Below are 27,415 nucleotides of genomic sequence, written 5' to 3'. Positions count from 1 at the left end.
AAGACCTCCAGTGCAGCCTCCGAAAACCTCGCAGTCTGCTCTCCCCCATGTTGTTCCACGTTTCATTGTTTCCCAGATCAGGTTCACTTTTTGCATGACTGCCAGCAACTGCTTCACCTGCAATGCATCTCCTCTTTGAGATGCAGGTCAGCTTTAAGCAAGTTACGATTGCTGATGCAGTACCCAATGAACTGGACGGTTATGTGCAATCATTCTAATGATTGAGCAACACAGAGTCGATGTGCTTTTTATATTTCAATCAAAGGGTGCATGGGGCTTGTTTTCAGGGGCTATCTATTTTAGCACTTATATCGATTTAGATTTCTAAAAGTATGTTGATAACCTAAGGAATATATTTAGAAGTATAAGCATTAATGTTGCAAAATTATTGAATGATTAAGTTATTTTATTTCATGTTCTTTGTTCTTCACTAGGGAATCCTATCAACTCTTTATTTGTTGCACCAGCTGTAACTCCGCAAAGACGAACTTTGAATGGTGTAACCAATAACCCAGGATTACGCTTATACAAATATGACACAAGTGACTACAGCTTGTTGGTAAGCATTTGCTGGACACAAGAGCTTGACAAAAGTAAGGCCGTGTTTCCACTTTGGCCACAATCAGGAAATTCTTCCCAAAATGTGTTTGATATTGAATTGGTTGGGTTGAGCTTAAGTTTGTGCCAAAATTATTTTACATAAACATAAATGTAGAGTGTTCCAGTTCCTGGAACTATCAGGCAGAGTAATAGAACATAATTGTTTTTTTTTCATTTTCTTTCCATTAAATAGCATTCTTTGATGTATTTAAGATTGGTAACCTGGAGCAGTTTTATTAATACAACTAAATTAGGGCCTATCAGCCAAAAATGACCATTTTTGACTAGAGCTTCAAGTCCATCACCTGTGAGTAACTTGCTGTAAAATCGCTGAAAAAGACGAGTAAAACAATACTGAACCATTTAATAGTTTTATTGGTATACACTATTACACTCCTCGGGCAGGATTTTTGGGCCATCAGGTAGGCGCGGCCCAGAAGTGGCTGGGAAATCAGTGGCGATCAGCCCCGACCGTGATTTCACGCTGGCTAGCCAATTAATGGCCAGCCAGCACGAAAGGCACGCTGAGAAGCTCAGTGCTGCTGGGGCAGGGGTGGTACGAGCACGATCACTGAAGTCAGCATAGGCACTGGGGTGCGCACAATGAAAGCTCCCTGAGGGCAGAGAGCTACCTCAGGGAGCTGAAGTATTTTAGACCAATTAATAAAGTTTTTAAAATTCCAGATAAGATTTCCACACAACAATTCACTCACATTAACGTAGATTTGAAAAATTGTGCCCAAAGTTTTTTATTTTAAAAAAATTCCATTACAGAAACCTCATCCTGCCCATAGATGAGGTTTCCTTAAAAATCCAAAGGCCGCCTGGCCGATTCGCACACCCGCCAACCGTAATGTTGGACAGGCAGTGGAAAATGCAGGTTAATTAATTGATTAATGTCCTTAACAGCCTCTTAATTGTGGGCAGGCGTGCTGCCAACGCTTGTGTGTGCCCGCTGACCGAAATATCGCGCAAGTGCGCGATGACGTTGCGATGCTTGCCAAACGTCTTCACGTGCTGTTTCACGCTCGGACATGTTGGTGTGTGCCCGCATGCCAAGTAGGAAATCCTGCCCCTCAGTAAATTAAATCATCTTTGAGATGGAAAAGCTTTTAGAACATGCCTGTTCTAAACATGCCTAAGAAAATTAAGTCAATTTGAAGAGCCTTCCCAAACCGGTGAATCTCTCAATTTTGGCCTGGGGCCAGGTCAGTTTTTTTTGTGTGGCCTTAATTTTGAACCAGCATAAAAGATCACAAAAAACATGAACATAAATGTTTTTGGCTGTCACTCACTTACATTAAAACAGTGATTTCTAAATTGTTTTGGTCGTGTACCCATAGATTTGCCAGCTTTTTGCCCTACAGGCAGCTTCTTATTTAACTACCCCTCTAATGACCACATCTTTTATAAATCATTAAGTTACAAATTACAGGTAAGGACATGCCTATAAATTTTAACAATCAGGTGCAATGGATGAGCTGTGTTTATTGATGCATAAGCATTTGAGATTGAGAGAAATATATCAATGAGCGCCCCCCCCCCACACCCCCCGCCCCCCAGCAATCTGCCCCTATTCCCAAACCCCCTTCCCCACTCACTCAATCAGCCTTTTTTCCCAACCTGCTCCACTACTATCTCACTCAGAAGCCTCTATTCCCAAACCCCCTCCCCCCACTGCCTCAGCCGGCAGCCCCCATTCCCAAACCCCATTCTCCACCCACTCAATCAGCCCTACTTCCCAGCTCCCTCCCCCACTGTCTCACTTAGCACCTAATCCCAATCTCCTTCCCTACTCACTCAGCAGCCCCTATTTCCAAACTCCCTCCCTTCAGCAGCCCCCCCTTCCTAAATCCCCTCCCCTCACTGTCTCACTCAAAAGCCTTTCTTCCTAGTGCCCCAACTCACTCACTCATTTAGCAGCCCCTATTACCAACCCCATTTCTCCAGTCACTTTCTCAGTAGCCCTTCTTCCCAAGCTCACTACCCCCATCTTGCACCTTTTGTGAGAGGTCTCCACCAGGTGATGGCCCCTGCCAGGCAGACCGAGTCTGCCCAACAGTCTATTGACCTGCCAGTCAAGCAGCTGCACCTCCCACTCAGTGTTTTGGCCAGCAGCTGCTGGTCTTGCACCATCACCACACCGGTGCTCAAGCTCAATCGTGGCCTCTTGCCTGCCTGCTGCTTGCTGCACCTCTAATCACTGGGTGTTTCTCTCCTATGATTGTTGCTAATAGGCACAACTGCATCTTAACAGTGTGCCTATTAGCAAGCATGGGAGAGAAGCAAGTTGTGATTGGAGGAACAGTGGGAAGGTGAGTGGTGGCACATTGATCTGAGAACCAGAGATATTTGCGTTTGGGAACTGCTGGACTACAGAGAGGGGAATGCAGAGATTGGAAAGATTTTCTCATCACCGAAAATCTGCCATTACACAATTGAGGGAAAAGTACCCCCTAAAGATATCTGCACACCTACAGGGGCACGCATACTGCACTTTGGCCAATTAAGGCCTGCCCAGCGTGAAACACATGCTGCAGCACTCAGCGCTGCCAGTATTGGGGATGGGGGTGCATAGGAGGGTGAGCGAGGAGCTTTGCACATGTGCACAGGCACAGAGCTACCTCAGGAAGCTGAAGATATAAAAAACCAAAAATAAAGAATTTAAAAATGTTTGAAAAAAATGTCCACTTGTGACTCTGTCACATGAACAGGGACATTTTATTAATGAAAAGCTAAAACTTTTATTTTATTTTTAATTGCCATTGGAAACCTCATCCCATCCGTGGATGAGGTTTCCGAATAAATGCAAAGGCCGCTCGGCCTTCTCGCCTGCCCACCAACCATAAGGTTAGACAGGCAATGAAAAATTACATTTAATTGGTACTTTAATGGGCTTAATAGGCCTGTTAATTGTTGGCAGGAACACTACTGACTCCCGTGCACATCTGCCGACCGAAATATTGCTCGAGTGCACAATGATGTCGGGCCGCTCGCCCAAAGTCAACAAGCGTTATTTTACGCTCATTCGGGTCGGGCGCATGCCCGCTGGACTAGCTAAAAATTCTGGCCCTGGGAAATTCCTCTTTTAACTTTCTGTTCCCAAAGAAGTCAAGGTAAGTTCCAGGAGATAAGTTGACTGTGAGGTGTATACCCTCTGTTCCACCTACCTTTTGTATGTAGTGATATACACTACAGCAAGAAACCCTCCTTTTTGCAGCTCCATTTTGAAGTTTTGCAACAAATCCACACTTAGCATGTGAGCTGGTGACATATTCCAATTGTCAGTATTCTTCTGCTTAAAGGAAAACCTCTTGACATCTAACCTACTCCTGCATCGTATAGCTTATATTCATGACCCTTTATTTTCCTTAGTTCAAATAGTCTATCCATATATACAAGAGACTGTTATAAACCATCTTTTCAAATAAAAAGCAGTTTTTAAATGATGTACCAGGTAATACAATGGAGAAAATATTTTTTTTTTGGCAGGATTTCTGGCAGTATTACTTGAACCTTACTGAAGCCAATGAGAAGAAAAAGCCTGACTGGAAGCTGGAATACATTATGACAGTTGCCTATGGCATACAAGATATACAACCACAGTGTTTGTACAATTTAACTAATCAGTTCATAGGGCTACACAGCAAAAAATTCCAAATGTATTATGATCATTACTTTGTCAGTTACAATATCAGCGTGGAATGCGTTGGCCTTTGTAAGCTGAAGCAGATATGTGCTATAAAACATTTAGATCATGCTTCATACACTAACTGTACTTTAAAAGGGATAAAGTAGGATTGTTTCAAGGAAATTGTTTGCATTGAATCCTGCAACCTGTATTCTTTCTCTTCAATTAAAAAGCATTCTTCACTTCCATTATTTCCTGGCAGGCTGCTTCTATTTTGTTCTTTTTAAATTAATTTTCCCAACTTTCATTTCTGCCTCAACAAAAACAGAAAATGCTGAAAAAACTCAGCAGGTCTAACAGCTCTGAAGAAGAGTCATACAAACTCAAAGCTTTAACTCTGTCTTTCTCTCCACAGATGACCAGTTGGCTCCATTCCCTTGATCCATCCCCAAAGTTCAACAAATTATTCCACTTCAAGTATTTATCCAACTTCTCTTTTGAAAGTTGTTATTGAATCTGCTGCCTCCACCTGCCAGGCAGTGCACTCTGATCAGCATAACTTGCTGTTTAAATTCCTTTTCTTGAAGATGCCATTTCCTCAAACCTATGTCATCTTATTACTGATTCTTCTGCCACTGGAAAGTGTGTCCTTATTTACTCTGTTGAAACCTTTCAATTATTTTGTCAAATCTCACCATAGCCTGCTCTGAGGAGAACAACCAGTTTCTCCTGCCTCTCTGCTTAACTTAAGTCCCTCAACTGGTATCATTCTAACAAATCTCCTTCACACACACTCTTCAAGAGTGCAGTGATCTTTTTTATTCATTCATGGGATGTGAGTATTGCTAGCTGAGCCAGCATTTATTACCCATGCCTAATTGCCCTTGAGAAGGTTGTGGTGAGCTACCTTCTTGAACCATTGCAGTCCACTCCAGAAGAGTGTATGCAGATGGATTCTCGAGTTTGGATACGGAAGACTATATGAGACAATTTATTTTCTAAGTCCTATAAAAGTTTATTAAAGAACCAAACATGCAATTCATATTTGATGGTAATCACAACATTAGTAGTTTTAGGGAAAAAAAAGTATACTCTTGTTTCTAATAGAGAACCCAAGTCTTGGATTACAGAGATTTTTAAGATATCCCTCAATATTTAAAGTAATATTTGCCTTAAATCACCGAATAGAAAGCTACCGGGTCTAGCAAGATATTCTATCCGAAATAATAAGTGGAGAACTATCATCATTACGCTACAGCAGCTATGCCTTTACCTTGAAGGAGGCTGGTGTGAATCCAATGAATCTAAAAATCCTACTGTGTGGTTCCAGTTATGTATACCATAAAAGAATTGGACTGGCAGGAAGCATGTTGAGCACTCACACTGAACAACATCATCTGTTTTTGTCAACGTCCTTCATTTTAGCAAACGTTCTTCAAGCAAACAGGATACTGAGAGGTGCAGATAGAGGTCACTACACTCAAGCTTCCAGGATTTAGTTGTCAACTTATTTAGCGTCATCCTTAAGGTTATCCATTGTTACGTTGTCCACTTATCAATGCCAAGCTGAGGTGATGTAGAGGCCAGTTTCTGTGTTTTTTTCACAACGGCCTTGTTTTCAAGGATATACCATTGTCTATGCTACAGGATGGTGTTGTCCTTGAGCATACAATTATACCCATGTTTATAGACTTCTAAACCTTTGTCCAGCAGATGAACTCTGCGAAGAATCACTATTTTTAATCTTGTAACTCCTTTCTCATAGCTGGATTCCTTCACACTGAGGCTGTGAAGCAACGCTATTAATGAAAGTTCTTTTGTGCTTTCCTGGTTTCAACAGATATTTCACCTGTGTTGTGGGCCAAAGACTTTACCTGTAAGCAAGTTTTCTCCACCCAGGAACAGGATTGTGAATTTATATGCACAATATTGCATTGCCCATCAATCAAACTAAAGTCCTTCTTACTAAGTGCAGACTTGATGGGCAGAAGGGCCTCTTCTACACTCCGTGATTCTGTGAGTGCTCACTAAACTAATGAGAGCTGCCTTTTGTTCTTATAGTCTTTTACTAGTGACATTATCAGACTGAATGATTCAGGCTTTAAGCTACAGTCGGGTTTATTAAAAGTATAAATTGGACTAGCCGGAAATCAATAATCAAAAACCAACTTCCTTGGATACAATAATAACAATTAAACCTGACATTTCACTAACTCTTTTAGTAATGCTAACCCTGGATCACTGTCCTTCATGTAACCCAGCCTTGAACTTGAGGGATCTGGAAGAACTGAAGATCAAGCTGCATACACACATTCAAATTCAAAACTGGGATACAGGAAATCAGTATCCTTCATTAACCAGGGCCTAGCAAGTTAAAATGCTGGTTTCATGAATTCTACCTTTGTGCTAGACTGAAATCCATTTGCAAGTTATGTCAAATGTTATTGTCCATTGATTAATTTCAGTCTAAAGCAGACAATCATGTTATTAAAAACAGAAAATGTTGGAAATTCTCAGCAGCTCATGCAGCATCTATGGAGAGGGAAACAAAGTTACTGTTTCATACCAGTCACCTTTCATCAGAATTGGAAAAGGTTAGAGATGTAACAGGTTTTATAACTCCCCCCTCCCCCGATATATTTTACTTCATTACTTGTCCTCTTGACATCTTTTACATTACACAATTGTCTCATTTGTCTTTTAATCTCTCCTGCCTTCCACCCTATTACAGACCTTCCCAAGCACAATATTGCATTGGTTATTGCCTGCATGCTTCAGAGTAGGGGCAGACTGTTCCTGGCTGTCCAATCAGGAACTTAGGTTCCTCTTCCACCCTCGCATCCTCTGGGCTTTCTATCATTCTCTGCCACATTCAGTGACAGTCCTTCATCCATACTAATTTACCACAAGTATTCCTTAGGGCTTGTAAGTACTGGTGAGGAGAAAAATGACCAAGTGAGGGGATTTTTTTTTTCAATGCTGGTTATTCATGCAGGTCCTGAAGCTTATCTTTTTTTGCCTTCTTGCAGTCTTTCACATCTTGCTCCATTTGTGGCTTGAAGATTGCAGCTATGAGGAAAGATTGGATAGGCTAGGATTGTTTTCCTTAGAACAGAGGAGGCTGAGAGGATGACCTAACTGAGGTATTTGAAATTGAGGGGCCTAGATAGTATAGACAGGAAAGGCTTTTTTCCCCTAGCTGAGGGGTCAATTAGCAGGAAGCATAGAGTTAAGGTGATTGGATTAGAGGGGACATGAGGAAACACTTTTTCACCCAGAGGGTGGTGGGTGTCTGGAATTCACTGCCTAAATTGGTGGCCGAGGCTGAAATGCTCAACTCATTTAAAAGGTACCTGGATCTGCATCTGCAAAGCTATGGACCAGGTGCTGGAAAGTGGGATTAAAATGAACCGCTAGTTTCTTTTCTCTTTTTTTGGCTGGCGCAGACAGGATAGGCTGAATGGTCTCTGTGCTGTAACTTTTCTATGGTCCTATGTGGCACTTTAAATAAAGAATCACATTAAAATTGTAATACTCATTTCCTTTTTTGCTCTGTGTGGGGTCACAAAATAATAGTACTAACGGATATGATGAGATGAAGTTGGTTTCAATTGCTACACCTTAATTTGCTGTGGACGAACCCAATACAGCTACATGAGCACCAATTTCTCCATTTGTGGCAACTTCAGAGGAGCTGCCTCATCCCTGAAATAGATCAGAACACTCATACTCTATTGCATGAGGATAGAAATGTTCTTGTATGATTCCTTTTCAATTTTGGTGACTTTCAGCTCTTGAAATTGAAGATTGGCAACTGCATGAGAACTTTGACAGGAAGGATGATGCATACTGTGCTTTATTCCCTAGCATCGAGAAGTTTCAGGAGTGATTACATGTAAAAGCTAGTAGAAGTTTGGGGAATATTTCCACAATAGCAATTGATGTTCAGTTAATTATCAATAATAAAACTGAGATTGACACATTTTTGTTAACTAAAGATATTAAGGGTTATGGGGCAAAGGCAGGTGTATGAAATTAGGTCACAAATCAGCCATGATCTTGCACAAGCTTTAAAAAAAGGCATGTATCATACTCACCACTTCTGATCCTGAAATGTGTCCCCCTGATCCTCAGGCCACCCCACCAAGAGGCCCTGGCCCTTGCCTCCTAAACCCCTCTCAGCACTCCTGACCATCCAGCAGTACTCTCGTGCCCTGTGATCTTCCTACCAGATTCATCACTGAACTCTGATCATGGTCTCAAAGGCTGACCCATTGCTTGTCCAGAACCCCACTATTCACCTTGATCACGTACCTGGAACATAGAACTGACTTACGAAGGCTTCTAATACAGCGCCATCCACGTTATAATGACATCTACAGCCCAAAGTCTGGGATTCCTTAGACCTTACCATTTGAACAGGCTGGTTACACTCTGTAGGTGAGGTGCTGCAAGAATGAATGCACCTGAATTTGCCTAATCTTCCTTCTCCCATCCCACTTCCCTATTGTCCCACAGTCTCTTCTAGATTACAAACTAGAGATTATGCTTTTCCTCCTCTCCTCATCACACCATTATCCTTGTCTCTTTTTTACCTTTCACATACATGGGCAGTGGAAGCTATGGAAGAGCAGGTGATAGTGATGAAAAAAAAAATCACCATCACTTGCTATCATATCGCAGCCATTGGCTCAAATAGGGGCACTGCATATACTTTAAAAGGCAGTTTAAAGTCAATCTTTGCTCATGGCAAGATGCCAAGCATGAGTGGAGCTGCAACCAGAGAAGAGGCTAAAGGTATTGCCAGTGCCAGTTTGCTGGAAGTGGAGCTTACATGTGTTCTACTGCAGAGAACTCAGATGGCCACTGATGGAATGTCCTATCGAAGAAGGCTGATGAATATGCACAGTGAAATGCTCTTTGCATTGGCAGGTCTGCCAGATTGCTAGGCTGAATTTTCCTAAGGGGGACAAGAAACAAAATTTGGGATTATTTCGGGGTTTGAACACATTGCAGGGGAAACTCACTCATTGGGATTTTTATGAAGATACCTCTTTAACTGGCATGAAAATTGGCTCCCTGTCCAAAAAAAGGGCAGCAGGCGGCTCTCTAAGCTGGAGAGCCAATCATGAGTCTTCTAGCTTGAGAGGAGAGGGTAAGTAAGGGCAAGGGTGCTTCAAAATAGTTCTGGTAGTCAGCTCACCAATGTGGGTGCATGCCCACCCAGGCAAGGAGGGAGAGCCTCCATTGCTTACCTGGAGTATCCACCACTGGCCTGCCACTGGGCACCTGCTTTTAGGCAAAGCTGTTTCCACCAATGCAGGATCCTGGAGGCTAACTGGAAAATTCATTGTTAACAAGGCTGTTAATGAGCCTAGTTGGTACCTGCCATATGGGGGTGGGTAGCCTGACCAGGCCAAAGCTGCCTTGGCAAAAATGGCTGTTGTCAGGGATCTGGCACACCAGCCGGCGCTGGTATATCCGGACCCCAGCTTCCTCCGTTCCCAGCCCCAGCAGTGTCCTAAAATCCTGGCCCCACATTCAACGTCAAGGAGCATGGATGAGTCTGGCATAGGGCTGTATGCAAAGTTTGGATCCCATCATTTCCAACATGTAAGTGGTGGCTAACTGTATTAGCACACTTGTGGAGTCAATTATGATCCAGCGGGAAGGAGATGACCAATGGCTCCACTTACATTGTATCAAAAGCAGAAACCACCTAATACCTGGGTGCAGCGATGGAAGCCCAGACTGTTCGTGCTTCCATGCAAGCACAAACTGCTGCCATCAGTTTAAGGTATCAAAGTGGTTCAACAATCTGCTCTCCAACAGATTATAAGGTTTGCTGAGGTGTCATCCCAAAGTGGTACTGACTCTGTGGAGCATGAACTTGCTGTCCTGTCTTAGGATGACAGCATTTATCCTCCAACCATTACCACTCCACCAGTGTCCTTGTTGTTACCTGTCAGCAGCTAGTCCACTCCACTGCTGCCCATGCTGAAGTAATGCAGCCTGAAGCTGGGCCTGGAGCTGCTTGAGGTCATCCACCAAGGTGCAGTGTTCCACAATGAAATTCAACAGCTTTCCACCAGCATTGCTGCAGCTGCTGGAGTTAATGAATGCTAACTTTGCAAACGGCATTCACATCCTCTGAATTAATTTTTAAAAAGGTTGTTATGATGGTTAGTGAAGAGAGGGAAGGTGAAGTGTGGGACTGTTAGTGAATGGGAATTGGAGCTGTGTCTAGTGTAATGTAGTCAAATGAGTTCTACACGGACAACGTGACCAAAAAGGGGCTTTCTAGGTTGTCCCTTTCCTTCCTCTCCTTCCTGCTAGCTGCATAACAGATAGCCAGTGGCAAGAGCTGTCCCCTTATGATAGTGAAGTTGTGAAACATGCAGACCACCAGGAATCTTGACACCTGCTCTGCTGAGCTTTCATTCTGAATTTTGTATAAGTATGCAAGGCTTGTAAAGTGAGTCATGGGTCATCTAATCAAAGGATAGCTCTTGTTGCCCAGTAGCCACCCTTCGGTGTTCCTAAATAGCTCAAATGCAAATGGCACAGTGGACTGCCTCAAAATGAAGTCAGCTGCCAGGATACCAAGCATTTTCCTCCATGATTCACTGCTGAGGGTCGCACACCAGCTGGACATTGAGGGAGTTGAATCCAGTTCATTTGTGGTAAATCTCAGAGGTTATATGCAGCGCCTTTAAACTGGTGTGTTTTTTTTTTATTCGTTCATGGGGTGTGGCATTGCTGGTAGTGCACAAGCACATGTGGTGGTGTTGGGGCAGCCATGCTTTAGGGAAGCCTTGCATTAAGTGAGCATTCTTCCACAGCTGAGGCAGTTGGGGCACAGCTACTTTCATTTTTGGTGTTGGGCCTCTAGCTTATCTGCCTGCTCAAGCAACGCGGAGGCATGAAAGTGCTGCCAAATGCTTCTGAATTTTTAACCCTTCAGGCACAGACTGCAAATTAATTAGCATTTTAGGGGGCTGCCGAACAATTGTGCAACTGGACAGGTTGTACAATTTCCTTGCGAAAGTTGGCCATGGAGCAGTCACTGATGGAGGTGCTCACAGCCCCTTGCAATGTCATTATTCATAAGACCATAAGACATTGAAGCAGAAACTAGGCCATTTGGCCCATCGAGTCTGCTCTGCCATTCAATCATGGCTGATAAGTTTTTCAACCCCATTCTCCTGCCTTCTCCCTGTAACCTTTGACCCCTTACCAATCAAGAACCTATCTATCTCAGTCTTAAATACACTCAATGACCTTCTGTGGCAATGAATTCCATAGATTCACCACTCTCTGGCTAAAGAAGTTTCTCCTCATCTCTGTTCTAAAAGGTCTTCCCTTTACTCTGAGGCTGTGCCCTTGGGTCCTAGTCTCTCCCACTAATGGAAACATCTTCCCCATGTCCACTCTATCCAGACCTTTCAGTATTCTGTAAGTTTCAATCAGATCCCACCTCATCCTTCTAAACTCCATCAAGTATAGACCCAGAGTCCACAAACGTTGCTCATGTGTGAAGTCTTTCATTCCTGGGATCGTTCTCGTGAACCTCCTCTGGACCCTCTCCAGGGCCAGCACATCCTTCCTGAGATACGGGGTCCAAAATTGCTCACAATATTCTAAATGTGGTCTGACCAGAGCCTTATAAAGCCTCAGCACACATCCCTGCTTTTATAATCTAGTCCTCTTGAAATAAATGCCAACATTGCATTTGCCTTCCTAACTACCGACTCAACTTGCAAGTTAACCTTAAGAGAATCCTGGACTAAGACTCCCAAGTCCCTTTGCACTCCAGATTTCTGAATTCTCTCCCCATTTAGAAAATAGTTCATGCCTCTATTCTTCCTACCAAAGTGCATGACCTCACACTTCCCCACATTGTATTCCATCTGCCACTTCTTTGCCCATTCTCTTAACCTGTCCAAATTCTTCTGCAGCCTCCCCGCCTCCTCAATACTACCCGTCCCTCCACCTATCTTTGTATCATCTGCAAACTTAGCCAGAATGCCCTCAGTTCCTTCATCTAGATCATTAATGTATAAAGGGAAAAGTTGTGGTCCCAACACTGACCCCTGCGGAACTCCACTAGTCACTGGCCGCCATCCTGAGAAGGACGCCCTTATCTCCACTCTCTGCCTCCTGCCAGACAGCCAATCTTCTATCCATGCTAGTAGCTTGCCTCTAACACCATGGGCTCTTATCTTGCTGAGCAGCCTCCTGTGCGGCACATTGTCAAAGGCCTTCTGGAAGTCCAAGTAGATAACATCCATTGGCTCTCCTTTGTCTAACCTAATTGTTACCTCCTCAAAGAATTCTAACAGATTTGTCAGGCTTGGACAAGGCTCCCCCTTGGTTCAAACTAACACTGCAGCCTTGCTGTTTGGGTTAGGAGAATGCCTGCATCTGAGAGCACAGCATGAAGTCCAATGGGCAAAGCTGCCGCCAATCAGTCAATGGAGTGGGACGGAGGTGGGCAGGGCTTTGGGCAGCCATGCAGCGCACTAAACTCTGGCCATCTAAGTGATGGCCAGCAGTCTCTGGGATGCATTAAGGGGCATCCAGTTGTGCATGATCAAGAATGAACATCAAGCTGCCTGTTAGTAAAAAAGGACAGCTGATCAATTATGACATACAAGAGAGGTTCTTAGTACACCCAAGCTAACCCATGCATCTCTCTCTTTCATCCTGCAGGAGGAATACATCAGGAACATGGAGCCTGGTGACCTAGCTGAATGCCTCATCACTTACAGAGAGTGCAGATGAAGAAGAGTGTGATAGAGGCGCCTGGCTGGGCGAAGTGAGAAGGAGCACTTTCAAGAAGAAGGGACAGTGGGGGCTCCTGCACATGCCACAGTGAGCTATCACTGGTTGGCACTTAGCTAGACCTAAGGTCTACAGACAGCGCTTGTCATTCCTGCAGATGACTGAGAACCAGTTTCGCTGAAGACTGTACATATCCAGGGAACTGGTCGGTCACATATGACACGTGCTGCAGGATTTGGCGCCATGATGATTTGGAAGCATCCACTGCCAGTGGCCATGAAAGTGACTGTGGTGCTCAATTTTTACACCAATGGCTCCTTCCAGGGCTCCATGGGTGACCTCTGCAGGGTCTCACAAGCTTCCACAAGCAAGTGCATTCGTGAGGTCACGGATGTCATATTCACGAAGGCACACACCTTTGTGCATTTCACCCGGGATTAGGCAAGCCAGGAAGCAAGAGTGTTGGGATTTGTGCAGATCTCTGGTTTTCCACAGGTGCAAGGTGCCATTTCAATCGTAAGGACTGCCACTGGCTGAATGTTTAGTTGGTCTGCAACCATAGCAAATGCATCCTGCAGGTCTGTGCACGATCCCCTGGGAGTGTCCACGACTCCTACATTCTTAGTAGGGATCAGATCCCTGACGTCCTCCAGGGTCCACAGATGCTGCAGGGTTGGCTCCTCGGACACAAGGGCTGCAGAGGATGTGGCTGATGATGCCCGTATGGCAGCCTCAGGCTGCAGCAGAGAAAAGGTACAACGAGGCTCATGCTGCAACTTGCACTTTGGTGGAGCAAATCATTGGGATATTGAAAATGAGATTCCGGTGCCTGGACTGGTCTGGTGGAGCCCTGCAAAAAAGTCCACAGAGGGTGTCATACATCATCATCGCCTGCTGTGCACTTCACAACATGGTGCTGCAGCAGGGAGAGGAGTTGCCTCAGGAGGAGATGGAGGAGCTGCATGTCTCTTCCGGTGAGGAGGACGTCGACAGCAATGAGGGTGAGTAGTCCTCGAAAGCGAGGATGACAGCGATGAGGCTATCGCACTGGCCAGATGAGACAGACACGCTCAGGAGGTCCTCATGGCTGTTAGATTCATAGGGGATGATGAAGACATACAGTGAGGACACTCCATAGATCCTCACATTGCATCTGTGAATGTTTGACTCCTGTCTTCCTGATGGCAGCGTGCATACCCTCTGTGATAAGGTTCCTGTCATGGAGACACAGTGAATGCCCTTGGTCCCTACTTTCCAGGAGGACGATGGCACCACGCAGTGGGGACACTCTATAGATCTTCATGTAGCTTATGTGAATGTCGACTCCTGCTTGGCTGATGGCACCTCCCTTGTGCTCTGTGAACAGGGTCATATCATGGAGATGTAGCAGGGAAACTTTAACTTCTTCTGATCCTATGTCATCCTTAGTGAGCTGAATCCCTCATGACCACACTGTCACCGGACACAGATGCTGATGAAATGGGGGCCAGCCACACCTCAAAGGTGCAGGGAGCATGCAGAGAGAATCACGGTAATTCTGTGCTGATGGCGCAGGACATCCTGGCAGCAATGATAAGCCCCATCGAGGAGCAAGCATGGCTGATGTGGCCAGTGACTGTGAAGGCGCAACATCAGTGTGCAGGGAAGGTTGCATGAAGCACAGGGAAGAGGCCCTGGACTGAGACACCTGCCTTTATCTTGTACAGGAACCAAGCTTCACTTCAGACTGACACGAACACTGCTCATCATAATAGAGAGCCATAGACAGGGTGACGTTGTTGTGAGTTTATTTACAATAGTCAACATTATGTACAAGTGATTAACACCCATGTCCATGCGGTGAAACTACATTTTCTTAACCTTCCTAACGCTGCCGTTACATCTTGGTGCTCCCCGATGACCACAGCAGAGGTGGAGGCAGCCTGCTGGCTGCTACACCCTGTATGTGATGACCTTGACGGACATCTTCTGGTGGGCTGAGACATGGAGGGCCCTGGCCTGTTTTCGGTGTCCTGCTGTGTGAAAGGGGCACCCTCCTTGGCCTGTGGAGCTGGAGTGTTAGGGTCACAGGAAGAGGGGATTTGGATGGGCTAGACACTCCCGGAATCACCTGGATGGATGGATGGGCCGGGAGTGTGCACCTGCTGATCCTGCCCCCTGACTCCTTGAGGAGAAGGGATAGCTGGAGTGAGATTGAGATGCCCCACACACCCCTCTTGTGTTGACACTGTTGGAAGCCAACTATGGTGTCAGCGATGGAGTTCAGCCCGCGCAGCAATGCAGGACCGATGTCCTGGAAGAGGGTCTCCATGGCAGCCACCATCTTACCAGTGTTGACTTCAGTGTGTTGGCATGCCAGTGCTATCCCCTCAGCCTGAAGGCCGACGGACTCCTCCATCGCACCTTGCAATCTGAGGAGTGAAGTGGACATCCCTTCCTGATGTTCCCGAGCTTGCTTTTATAGCTCCAGCAACTGAGGTGTGACTGAGTCCAGAGGCTCCTCATCTGACTTGGATTCAGCAGACTTCTGACCTCTAGCAGTCCTTCAGGTGCCAGAAACCTGGGAAGTCCCTGCCGCCGCTTGTTATGGATCAGACAGTGCGATGTGCTCACCAGATTGTGACCCCAAGGCTACTCTAGAGCTAGGTCCCACCATTCTTCTTCCAAGGTATCTCCAAGGTTTGAGTTGAGGACGTGGATCGTGGACCCCCTTGGCTGCTTCTCAGATGTGCTTGCAAATGCAAGGAGAAATAATTAGTGCATGCTAGGGCCTGCAGAACAGGGGAACTGACTCTCAGCATGGTCGCTATAGATGTTGCACTACTGGATCCTCACTTTTTTTCTTAATTCATTCACGGATGTGAGCTTCACTGGCTGGGCCAGCATTTATTGCCCATCCCTAATTGCCCTTGAGAAGGTGGTGGTGAGCTACCTTCTTGAACCGTTGTAGTCCATGTGGTGTAGGTACACCCACAGTGCTGTTAGGAAGAGAGTTCCAGGATCTTGACCCAGTGTCAGTGAAGGAACAGCAATATATTTCCAAGTCAGGATGATGAGTGACTTGGAGGAGAACCTCCAAGTTCCCATTTATCTGCTGCCCTTGTTCTTCTAGATGGTAGTGGTTGTAGGTTTGGTAGGTGCTGTCTAAGGAGCCTTGGTGAGTTCCTGCAGTGCATCTTGTAGATGGTTGAGCATCACTGACCTCACCGTCAACACAGGATCAGTCCAGATCTTCACCGGCCTTCTGGATGATTCTATTTTGTAAGGACCTTGATTTCAGGCATTCCCCCACCAGTCTGCGACCTCTCCCTTTTGTTGTGTGCCAGCTTGTCTTGCATGAATACAGATGGAGAGTGTGTAAGCAGGACGCCTGCCAGGCCAAAGAATAAGTATGCCTGGCATGTGTGAGTGGTGCCATGGTGGGATGAGGACACGATTTGCGGGGCAGATGAAGATGTGAGAGAATGAATGGTGATGTCCCTTGAACTGGCAGTGAGTGGATGTGTGATGGACTTTTGTGTGTGTGAGTTGAGAGTGATGAGAAGAGTGACTTACCCTGGTGGAATGGAGGAGATCATTCACTCTCTTTTGGCACTGGGTGGCGGTCCTCTTTTGCAGGGCATTGGTGCTGACCACCACCTGCCATTCTGGATTGGTGACTTTGTTTGCAGATCTTCACCCAGAGTTGGGATATAGAACTTCACGGCAGGCCTCCATTGCATCCAATAGACACTCAAGGGAGGCATCGCTAAATTTGGGGGCAGCACGTTTCATCCCTTCAGCAGCCATCAGTTCCCAGCAACTTCCTATCCCTTGAAGAGTGCTAGACCTGTGCATGGGCGGCCTTTAAATATAGCGCCTGGTTTACTGGGCTGGACGAATCAGAGGCTGCCCCGCCAGCGACCTGGCCTATTTCCCAGGAATGCATTATTAATAAGATGGGTGCCGGGAAGGGGACGATACGCTGCGAAAAGCTGCCACTGCGGCTGGCAAATAAAACATCCTTTTTCCAGCCCACTGCAGCACTTAGTGCAAATCTGGATGATTCTGCCCAAGGTATCAAAGAGATCAATTTTAAGCAGGTCATGAAAGGACCAGAAAGATGTGGACAGATACATAGAAATTTTCACTCTTCAGGTGGGCACGTGCCCCACCCGAATGAGTGTAAAATGACACACAATGACATCCTGACATCATTGCACGCTTGCGCGATATTTTGGCTGGTGGGTGCGCACGGGAGTTGGAGCCGCATCCGCCATTAATTAAGAGGCTATTTAAGGCCCTTAAGAACCCAATTGACAATGATTTAAAGTTGCCTGTGTGATTTTGCGCTCATCACACAGGCAAGACAGGCAGTCGGGCAGCCCACAATTTGCAAAACTTCATCCACAGGCAGAATAAAAAGGGTCAGCAGCATTGCCAGAGTGAATAGTGAGGAGTTTTGGAGATAGTTTGCTGCTGGTGGCTTATTGGTACTTGGTAGCTTCATTTCTGTTCAGGGCTTCATTCTTAGCATTTCGAGGCTTCATTTCAGGACTCAATGGTATCTCCAAGGTCCCCTGAGGATTCGGACTGTGTGGACCCTTCCAGGTATCAGTCAGCCTTCTGTTACCCTGGTAATGGGGATTGTGGCCTCCACTGGTGGCACCTCCTCTGAGGAGTAAGATAGGGGCAGGAGAGGAGGCCAGGTGTCCCAATGCAGCTTCCAGGGGAGGGACTCTGGGAGGAGAGGCACAGGGCCAAGAGGTAGTCCAAGGTGGAATGGGCCACAGAAGATGCCACTCTCCTGCTGTCAGGGTTTACAGGCGGCGATGCAGCTACCTCAATATGTCCGAGGTGCAATGCTGATGGAAGATCTGCCTCTCCAGGGAAACTGTGACCTCCATTTGTCAGATGATTGGGCCTGAGATCAGCTCTGACTCTGTGGGTGGACACTGGCTCTGAAGGTCACAGTGACCCTCAACTTCTATGCCTCCAGCTTTTTCCAGGGCTCAGTGGGGGAATCTGTGTGAAGTGTCCCAATCAGCTGTCCACAGTTCATCAAGCTGGTGACAGAAGATCTGTTCTGGCGGGCACTGACTTTCCTTCATTTCCGTACGGATGAGACCATCCAGACAGAGTGAGCCAGAGGCTTTGCAGCGATTGCTGGGTTCCCCCACGTCCAGGATGCAATCGCCTGCACACATGTGGCCATCAAGGCGCCAGCGGGTCAGCCGGGTGCCTTCGTTAACAGGAAAGGATTCCACTCCATGAACCTTCAGATAGTGTGACCACAAGATACAGATTCTGCAAGCCTGTGCAAGGTATCCTGGCAGCTCCCATGATGCTTACATCCTCAGACACTCCCAGGTGCCGAGGCTCTTCGGTGCTCCAGTCCAACTGGATGGATGGCTGTTGGATGACAAGGACTATCCCTTGAAAAGGTGGCTCATAATGCCTCTCTGTCACCCAAGAACAGAGGCAGAGGCAGAGCAGCAGTACAACAGGAGCCATGCCTCCACAAGGATAGCGGTAGAGAGAACGATAGGTCTTCTCAAGATATGCTTCCGATGCCTGGACCATTTAGAGGCAGCACTACAATATCCTTCAGAGTGGGCATCACTGATAGTGGTTGCATGCTGTGCTTCCACAATCTGGCACTGGCAAGGGGGGACCCACTGGAGGAAGAGGATTTTGATGCAGCTGCACAGGCCACAAATGATGAATCCAGTAGTGAATCAGAAGAGGAGCACGGTGAGGAGAATGCTGTGGGCATGGAGTCAGACCTTGGTAACCTCCAGGGAGGTAGGGACACCAGGGATGCCTTGAATCAACACGCCCTTCAGTTAGGCTGCCAAATAAGCGCTACCACCTCATGCCAGGGCTGCTGTCACCATCCTGGGTGTCAGAAATGACACTTTCCTTTGCGCCCAAGATACAGTCAGTATCTGTGCAATAAAGTTTCGAGCCACCCACGTCCAATTTTACATACTGGCCTACCCTGCACCTACAAAACAAATGAAGCACACTCAGGCCAATAACACAAAAGCAAATGTAATATAATGTTGGCACTAATAGATTATGAAATGAACAGTATCGGGTGTTGATGGTCACGCCATTAAAAAAAGGGAAAAAAATGGGAGAACAAAAGATCACCCATGATCAGTCCCTCTTGTGTTTATGGTGCTTTCAACATACATTTGCGGATGCTACATTTAGGTGCTCCCCACTCACTGGCACTAGCATGGGAATCAACCTAATGATTCTGCTGTCTTGTTGGCCTTGATGGTCTTGCCGGTCATCTTTTAGCCAGTGGAGCCTGTGTTGGCCCCGCCTGGGACGGAGCGGCCAGTGCCACGGCTGTCATCTCCCCAGTCGCCGCAACCTCATCAGATGCCATGATCACTGGTAGAGGGGCGGAGGAGTTACTGCTGTCATGCAAAATGCCCTGAAAGGACCCCACAGAGACAATAAGCAGCTCGTGCACCAACGCAAGGTCACTGTGGACCTCCTTGCTCGCCACTGATGGATGGGCAGCTAGATGGGATACTGGGTGCCTCGTCCATCTCACACACGGACACTGACCACCTGAGGTCAGTGCCTGTGTGAGGGCTTGCAGGTCCTAGCGCAACCCTGGGAACCCTTCATCCTGTTCTAGAGCTACCTCTCCATGAGAGCCACCACTCTCTCCATGGAGGAGGCATTGCGCTCGGCCATGAGGGTCAACGCAGTGCTCATGCTCCGCATGGACTCCTCCACAACAGAGACCATGGCACACAGACCCTCATGGTTCTTTGCCAGATCTTCCCACACATTCTGCTGGACATCCAGCATCTACCGTCTAATGGACGACTCCAGAGGCTCATCATCTGTCTTCAACTGAGCATCGTCCTGTATCCAGCAGTCCTCCGACTGCCGGTGCCCTGGGCACTCTCTGCCTCCGTCTGCACCTCAAGCCAGTGTGATGTGTCCTCACCAATGTGCACCGAGATACTAGCTGCCAATCTAATGCCCACTGAGGTGCTGGTATCTTCACTAGTGCCTGCTTCGGGTGTGAAGCAGGTGTTGCTGGAGCCTGGCGGTCCTCCAGTATCAGAGGTAGCTGCTGGAGGTCCTGAGATTGGCTGCTTGGTGGCAGATCTAAGGGAGAACAAAGACATGTCATTAGTTAAAGTCATGACACTGTCACTGTGCATGCCAGCCACCCTAGTGAGACAATGGAGATCTGCATCATGGTGCCATCTTCTTTCAATGATCAATGGGGAATCCAGTCTGGATGATCCCATCAATGTTGAGACTACACAAGATTGTTTGCAGCATCCGAAACTCTCACCTTTGTGCACTGCACTCTTACCTTCATCTGACACCCCAGCCTCACCGCGGCGGTTGCTTGGCAGCTCTCAAGCTCGAAGGCCTCCTGCTTGTACCTGGAGAGGATGGGGAGGTGTGGCGGTCCTCTGCCAATCTGCGACCTCTCACTATTGTTATAGGATGTCTTTTCCTGAAAGGACAGAGGAGCATTGATTAGTCCACCCTCCACCTGCAGTGCCAATGCAGCCTGGCCAACCCCGCCTGAAGAGCACCTCGTAGAGCACGTCCAAGTCGTGGTCCTCGAATACCAAGATACTCAGTCCAAGCAGCCAGGGCTCATCCCCTTGGCCAGCTCCAGCGTCATTGACAGTTAGCACTCAGACTCTAAAACCCTTGAACTCCATGGGGGGACAGCCAGCCCTTAAAACTTCACCACACTGACCCATGCCAACACGGTACTCACCCTTCCTGAGCACAGCAGGTTATTAAACCTCTTGTGTCACTGCACCCAGGTGTGCTGCACCACATCGTGTCTCCCCCCCATGCCCTCTTTATGAGGTACGATGGCCTCCTCCTCCCATCTCTGGGGACAAGGGTCCATCTTGGACAGCCACCTCCTCCAGGAAGACGGCAAGGCACTCATCTGAAAAACTGGGGGCTGGGGCCAAGTGCCCAGCCGACCTCACCTACTGCCTGACGTCTACATCTGCATTTGCAGTCATGTCCTTACAGCAACTCTGACGCACTATTTTTGAACCGGCCGCCGGGTCACCATTGAAACCGGCGGTCAACAGGCCCTTGCCCCTGCCTGTCCCTTCTTGAACATTCTGCAGCCGGTGTTCATGCTTGACGGGTCTTAATTGGCCCACCAGCGTGAAATCGCAGCTCTGGCTCGATCGCGGGTGTTGGTCCATTTCACGGCTGCTCCCACCTGCCCCCGCCAAGCCCATCGATGAGGGCAAAATTCTGCCCATAGAATTATATTGATTACAGCACAGAAACAGGTCATTCAACCCAACTATCTATACTGATGCTTATGTTGCATAGAAGCCTCCTCCCCATTCTATTCATCTAACAGTATCAGCATGTCCTTCTATTCCATTTTTTCCTCATGTTTTTCTTTATGCCCCCCCTTAAATACAGCTATGCTATTCTCCTCATGAGTCATTGTATTGTTTGAAACAGAAAGATTTAAGGAGGCAATTCCAGGACTATGGTCTTCTTGGCTGCCAATGGTGAAGCAAAGAGAGCAGAGATGCACAAGCACTGGGAGAATGCAGGAATCTTGGAAGGTGAATTGTAGGGGTCAAGGAGTTTACAGAGATATGGAGCAGTGGGACTCAAATGGAGGCATTTGACATGAGGATGAAGATTTTAAAGTTAAAGCATCAATGAACTACAAACCAATGTAGGTCAGTGAGCAGAGGGGTGATGGGTGAATGGGAGTTGGGGTAGGTTAGGATGCAGGGAGTAGATCTTTCAATGGTGAAAGATGGGAGGCTGTCCAGCACTGTATTGAAATAGGGATGCACATCAGATAAACTGAGGCAATATTACAGAGATGAGAGTAGACAGCCTTTGTGATGGAAGGTATATGGGGTTGGCAGTTCAATTCAGGATCAAACAGGATGTTAAGATTGCAAGCAATCTTGTTCAGCCTAAAAAAGAGGCCAGAGAGGGGAATGAAATTCATGATGAAGGAAGGGAGTATATGATGTGGCCCAAAGGTACTGGTTTTGTCTTTCCAATGTTGAACTGGCAGAAACTTTGGCTCATCTAAGACTTTATTGTATGTGCAATCTGTGCTCAAAGAAAGATCATTGTGGTGCATAGCTGAGTGTCATCAGCACAGGTAAAGCCTAATGCCATGTTTTCAAATTATGTTGGTAAGAGGTAGCATGAAGATGAGAAAGACGAGAAGGCCAAGGCTAGATCTGGACTTCAGAGGTAATGGAATGGGATGAGAAGAGAAGGTATTGCAGGAGATTCTCTGGTGACAACTGGATAGGTAGGAATGGAACAGGACGAGGGCAGTCCTACTTAGCTAGATAACGGAAGCATTGAAGGATGATGTTTTGATCAGTTTGTCAAAGGTTACAAAGGAGTCAAGAAGAGGTGGATTAGTGACTCCTGATCACAATCAAACCACCATGTGCTTCTGTAGTGCTGTGATAGGGGCTTAAACTTGATTAGAAAGTTTCAAACATAGAGTTGTGAGAAAGATGGGAATCGATTTAGGAGACAACAACACATTTAAGAACTTTTGTATAGAAAAGGGAGGTTGGAGATGGGGAGCTATTTTGCAATGCACAAGTTACTTGCTTAAAACAGCTGTGGGCTGCAGACTAACTTATGCTGCTGGTAACTGACGTAGCAGTCTAAGGAGAGGTGATAACATTCAGGGCTGAGTGACCTTGAAGGACACTGGAATTTGGCTGGTTCTCAGCTTGAAGCATTTAGAAAAATCCTTGTCGCCACTTTCATCATTAAGCATAAGTTTGGCATGTGTTGTTCTTCATAATAAGGCAGCCTCGACTTCTATTTAGCAATGAGCTGCAGCTTTTTAAGAGCTGCCCTCTGTCAAATTTTCTGATTTTTCAGCGACGTGTGTTACAAGCCAAATACCTTGGGCAAGCTTTTCTTGTGCACGTAGTCTATTCAAAATTCCACATGGCCTCTCACTGCACTAAGTATGGGCGCATCTCCAGGGAGACATACACACCCTCATAACTTTCAATATCATAGCATAAAGGCTCTTGTTTCACCATCTTTAACCTTTACTCACCTCCCTACCTCTGATCCAAACAGTCAGCATGTTATCTAATATTTCAGCTTAAAAATGTAAAGAGAAAAGAGACGCATTTTTTACTGCCATTATTTACCTGCAATGCAGAAAGACACAAAAACAATCCTGTTTTGTTCTATCTTGTGCAAGCCATGGTGATCAGCATAACACCCTGATAAACCTAGATATAAATTAAACAAAACACAAAATACAGCATTCTATCCTTGTCAATTCAGATAAAAATAGAAACTGAATGGTATCCTAGTAAAGTTGAGTAAGAATTCAACAAAATATAGAGAACAGCATCTGTCTTTGAAAACTTGGCTAAAATGAAATTACCGTAGTGTTAAAATTATGTTCAGTAGGAATTCATAATTGTTATGTCTATGATGGATAAAGTGAATTGCAACAAATCTTTTGTCTATATGAATCCCATATCTTTTAGGTTGTTTCCAATTTTTCTGTGCTGTTACATTCTACTGCCCTTTTTAAAAAAATAGACTGGACAAAATACTTTGTAATTTAAAAACAAATCAAAATCTTATTAGAATTGAAGATAATCAGCACTGTTAATGATTTGGAAAGCAAGCCATGCACATGACTTCCAACAGAGCCAGGATTTCAGGTGGGATTCTGGATCACTTCTCAGAGCCACACTTACTGCTGAGTTTCTGATGAGGCCCGCGGCAGGTAGAACTTCAATTCACTACAGACATCGAGGGGGATAGTGTGAAGCGGAGGGACTTTTGCCAGGGAATTACTTGCCTTAGTCTGCCTACTGTGCAGCCATCTGGATGTCAGGATGAATCTGATGTGGATAACAGCTTGGTAGACCCCAGATATGGTGCCTGGAATATGCCTCTATCAAGAGAAATGATCTGCCTTCCAAGCAGCACACCCCCCTCCCACCCCCATCCACACCCCACCCTCTCACCTGATCACCAACTCCCACATATTCATCCATCAACTCATTTCCTGCTCCTTCCTCTGGAGGAATCTCAAGATAACATTGGCATCTGCTAATCTAGTAGTTCCATTTTATCCTGAATGCTCTGGCTGGCTCAGCACAGCGATGATGGCTAAGTGTCTATTACCACATGGATCCCTGGTCATGCACTGGAGCTGGCTGGCAGCTGAAGTATAGCTGAAGAAGGATTGAATGAGGATTGAGATCACTCACCATCCCTTTTCAGTTAGGCACCTCAGAAGTCTGTAACGGATACAGATAGGGGAGAAATCCCAGGAAGATAGGGGTGGTGGCAGGGCCATGCCACGACACCAGAAACTGTGCATTCACCACAGGCAGATCATGGTGGACCAAAAGAATGTCAGTGCACTTGCTCCTCCCACAGAGATACAGGAGCAGTAAAGTATCTGACCCAACTGCTTTCTTTTTACTACCTGAAAAATTAAAAACCAATAGAAAAAAGTACAGTGGAAATTTACGAGGATGTTGCCAAGAATGGAGGATTTTCATATTGAAGAAAGATTGAATAGGCTGAGATTGTTTTCTTTGGAACAGTGGAGGCAAAGGGGAGATTTAATTGCTGTGTATAAAATAAGGAGGGGCCTAGAGAGTGTATCTAGGAAAGATCTATTTCCCCTCACAGAGAGGTCACTGACCAGGGGACATAGATTGAAAGTAATTGATGCAAGGATTAGAGGGGAGTTGAAGAGAATTTTTTTCACCCAGTGGGTGGTAGGGGGTCTGGAACTCACTGTCTGAAAGAATAGTTGAGGCAGACACCCTAATCACTTTCAAAAATGCTTGGATATGCACTTGAAGTGCCGTAACCTACAGGGCTACGGACCAAGAGTTGAAAGGTGGGATTAGGTTGGATGACTTTTCCTCACCTGGCATAGACATGATGGACTTAATGGCCACCTTCTGAGCTGTAAATTTTCTATGTTTCTAAGGGTGCACAAAAGCAAAATTCCTGGATTAAGATCTAAGAAGGAGATTAAAACCTCAGAAAGCTTCATATTAAAAGGTTAAAGTTTATGTATGAATATAATTAGCCCTAGGAAGTGAAGAGATTCTGTGTTACAGGATGGCTAATAATGTATGTGAATGGAAAAATAATTAAAGAACCACTTACATTTGAAAGAGGGTAAATTTGGAATTGTCTTAATGAAGAAAAATGTGATGTTGCCATCTTTTTGAGAATATACACTTGGAGATATTTCTTTAGCATCAGTGAGGTAAATATTGTGTGTAGTGCACCTGACATAGAGCTGTGTGTGACCGGAAGCACATACCAGCAATTTTTTTGTTATTTTTAACGTATAGAAAATTGTAAGATGCATGGGGTGTATGCCAAAATTCTCACTATGCCTTCCCAGCACACAAAGCTTTGTGTGTTAAAATGAAAATTTACCATGGCATATACTTTATCAGTGTTGCAGTTAGACAACTATTGAATCCAGTGCCCTGGTTTACTGGGGCTAAATGATCTGGGTTGCACTCTTGTTTTGGGGTGACTGAGTTGGTACCAAGGCAGAGAAGAGCTGTAGCCCATTCTTAGAAGAAACACATTCTGTTTATTTACAGAAGGAACTCAGCAGCTGCACTTGTGTGCTTACAACTCAAAACTCTGTCTTTACCCTTCAGACTTGAACTCAAGACTCTCTCACAGAGGTAGCCTGTGCTACTCTGCTATTGTGTATTAAGATTGTGTGATTTTACATTATGACACTTGTCTTAAAGGTATATTAGACATCAGATTACTACATCTCTCCCTCTGTACTGAAAAATACATTTTACAATTTTTTCAACATATCAAGTTACACAGATCAATTATTTACAAAGTATGGGGGTTTCCTTATGTGTGTAGAATGTCTCAGCTCTACAGCTTCGAAGTTTGATTCGGAACCTCCTTTACTGGAGTCATCTGAGCATCTGGTTCTTCAGTAGGTACCTGTAAATCTGATTCTTCAACTCTTTCAGGTGCATTCAGCCCTTCAAACAAATTTGTACTTGGCTGAGTTCTTTCAACAGGAGATATTGATTCAGTCTCAAACACTGGGTGGAATCATTTCTGAGTATTTGGTTTCCACATGTCTCCTAATTACTGGATCTTTGACTTTCACGTGGTAGGAAAGAGGTCCTGTTGCAGCATTTATTACATTGAACAACCACGCTGACCTTCTCTAAAATTTTTCACAAATATCTTCTCCCCTCCTCTGGTCAGACTACATTTAGAATATTGTGAGCAATTTTGGACCCCGTATCTCAGAAAGGATGTGCTGGCCCTGGAGAGGGTCCAGAGGAGGTTCACGAGAATGATCCCAGGAATGAAAGGCTTAACATATGAGGAACGTTTGAGGACTCTGGGTCTATACTTGATGGAGTTTAGAAGGATGAGGGGGGGATCTGATTGAAACTTACAGAATACTGAAAGGCCTGGATAGAGTGGATGTGGGGAAGATGTTTCCATTAGTAGGAGAGACTAGGACCCAAGGGCACAGCCTCAGAGTAAAGGGAAGACCTTTTAGAACAGAGATGAGGAGAAACTTCTTTAGCCAGAGAGTGGTGAATCAATGGAATTCATTGCCACAGAAGGCTGTGGAGGCCAGGTCATTGAGTATATTTAAGACCGAGATAGATAGATTCTTGATTGGTAAGGGGATCAAAGGTTACGGGGAAAAGGCAGGAGAATGGGGTTGAGAAACTTATCAGCCATGATTGAATGGCAGAGCAGACTTGATTGGCCGAATGGCCTAATTTCTGCTCCTATGTCTTATGGTCTTATGGTCTTACATTAAATGTTCTGACCCGACTGTGACAATCATGTTCCATTTTCTGACTTTGCTGCCTTCCCTCTATCTTCACACCACCACCCCCCCCCACCGCCCCAAGTTTGACATGATTAGGCTCAATCTCGATCAGAGATGTTGCTTTATCAACAATTCTGCAGGTGTGACACCTGTTGTCGAATGAGACCTGGTTCTATAATGGAAAAGTAAATGTGCCAATTTAGTCACTATCGAATCTCCAGATAGTTTCTTCATACCAGATTTCAACATCAGAACTGCTGTCTCAATGAGTCCATTTGAAGAAGTGTGGTATGGAGGTGTTTGCATATGAATACAGTTGAGGCTTGTAAATTGATTAAATTCAGTACTTGTGAATACTGTTCCATTATCTGATATTAGCACTGCCTTTAATCCTCAGACTCAAGACTCTCTCACAGAGATAGCCTGTGGTACAATGCAATTGTGTATTAAGATCATGTGATCTTACATTACAACACTTGTCTTAAAGGTATATTACACATCAGATTGCTACAACAATTAATTAGATCAAGAGCACATGTAAGTTCGCA

At 45.6% G+C, this 27,415-nt stretch overlaps 1 protein-coding gene across 1 annotated transcript in view; it reads left to right on the top strand.

Annotated features, from left to right (window-relative positions):
* smpdl3a (sphingomyelin phosphodiesterase acid like 3A) overlaps positions 1-4,482 on the top strand; it is a 46,537-nt gene extending 42,055 nt beyond the window's left edge. The window contains exons 7-8 of the mRNA XM_041188844.1: positions 435-559; positions 4,093-4,482. Coding sequence (XP_041044778.1) covers positions 435-559; positions 4,093-4,398 — 431 coding nt within the window. The 3' untranslated portion in view covers positions 4,399-4,482. The remainder of the gene's footprint in view (positions 1-434; positions 560-4,092) is intronic.
* Positions 4,483-27,415: the final 22,933 nt, after the last annotated feature.

The sequence above is a fragment of the Carcharodon carcharias genome, chromosome 5 (assembly GCF_017639515.1).
Source record: "Carcharodon carcharias isolate sCarCar2 chromosome 5, sCarCar2.pri, whole genome shotgun sequence".
Classification (NCBI taxonomy): Eukaryota; Metazoa; Chordata; class Chondrichthyes; order Lamniformes; family Lamnidae; genus Carcharodon; species Carcharodon carcharias.
Note: the sequence above shows the minus strand (reverse complement) of the source record. Positions and strands in the feature narration are given on the sequence as shown.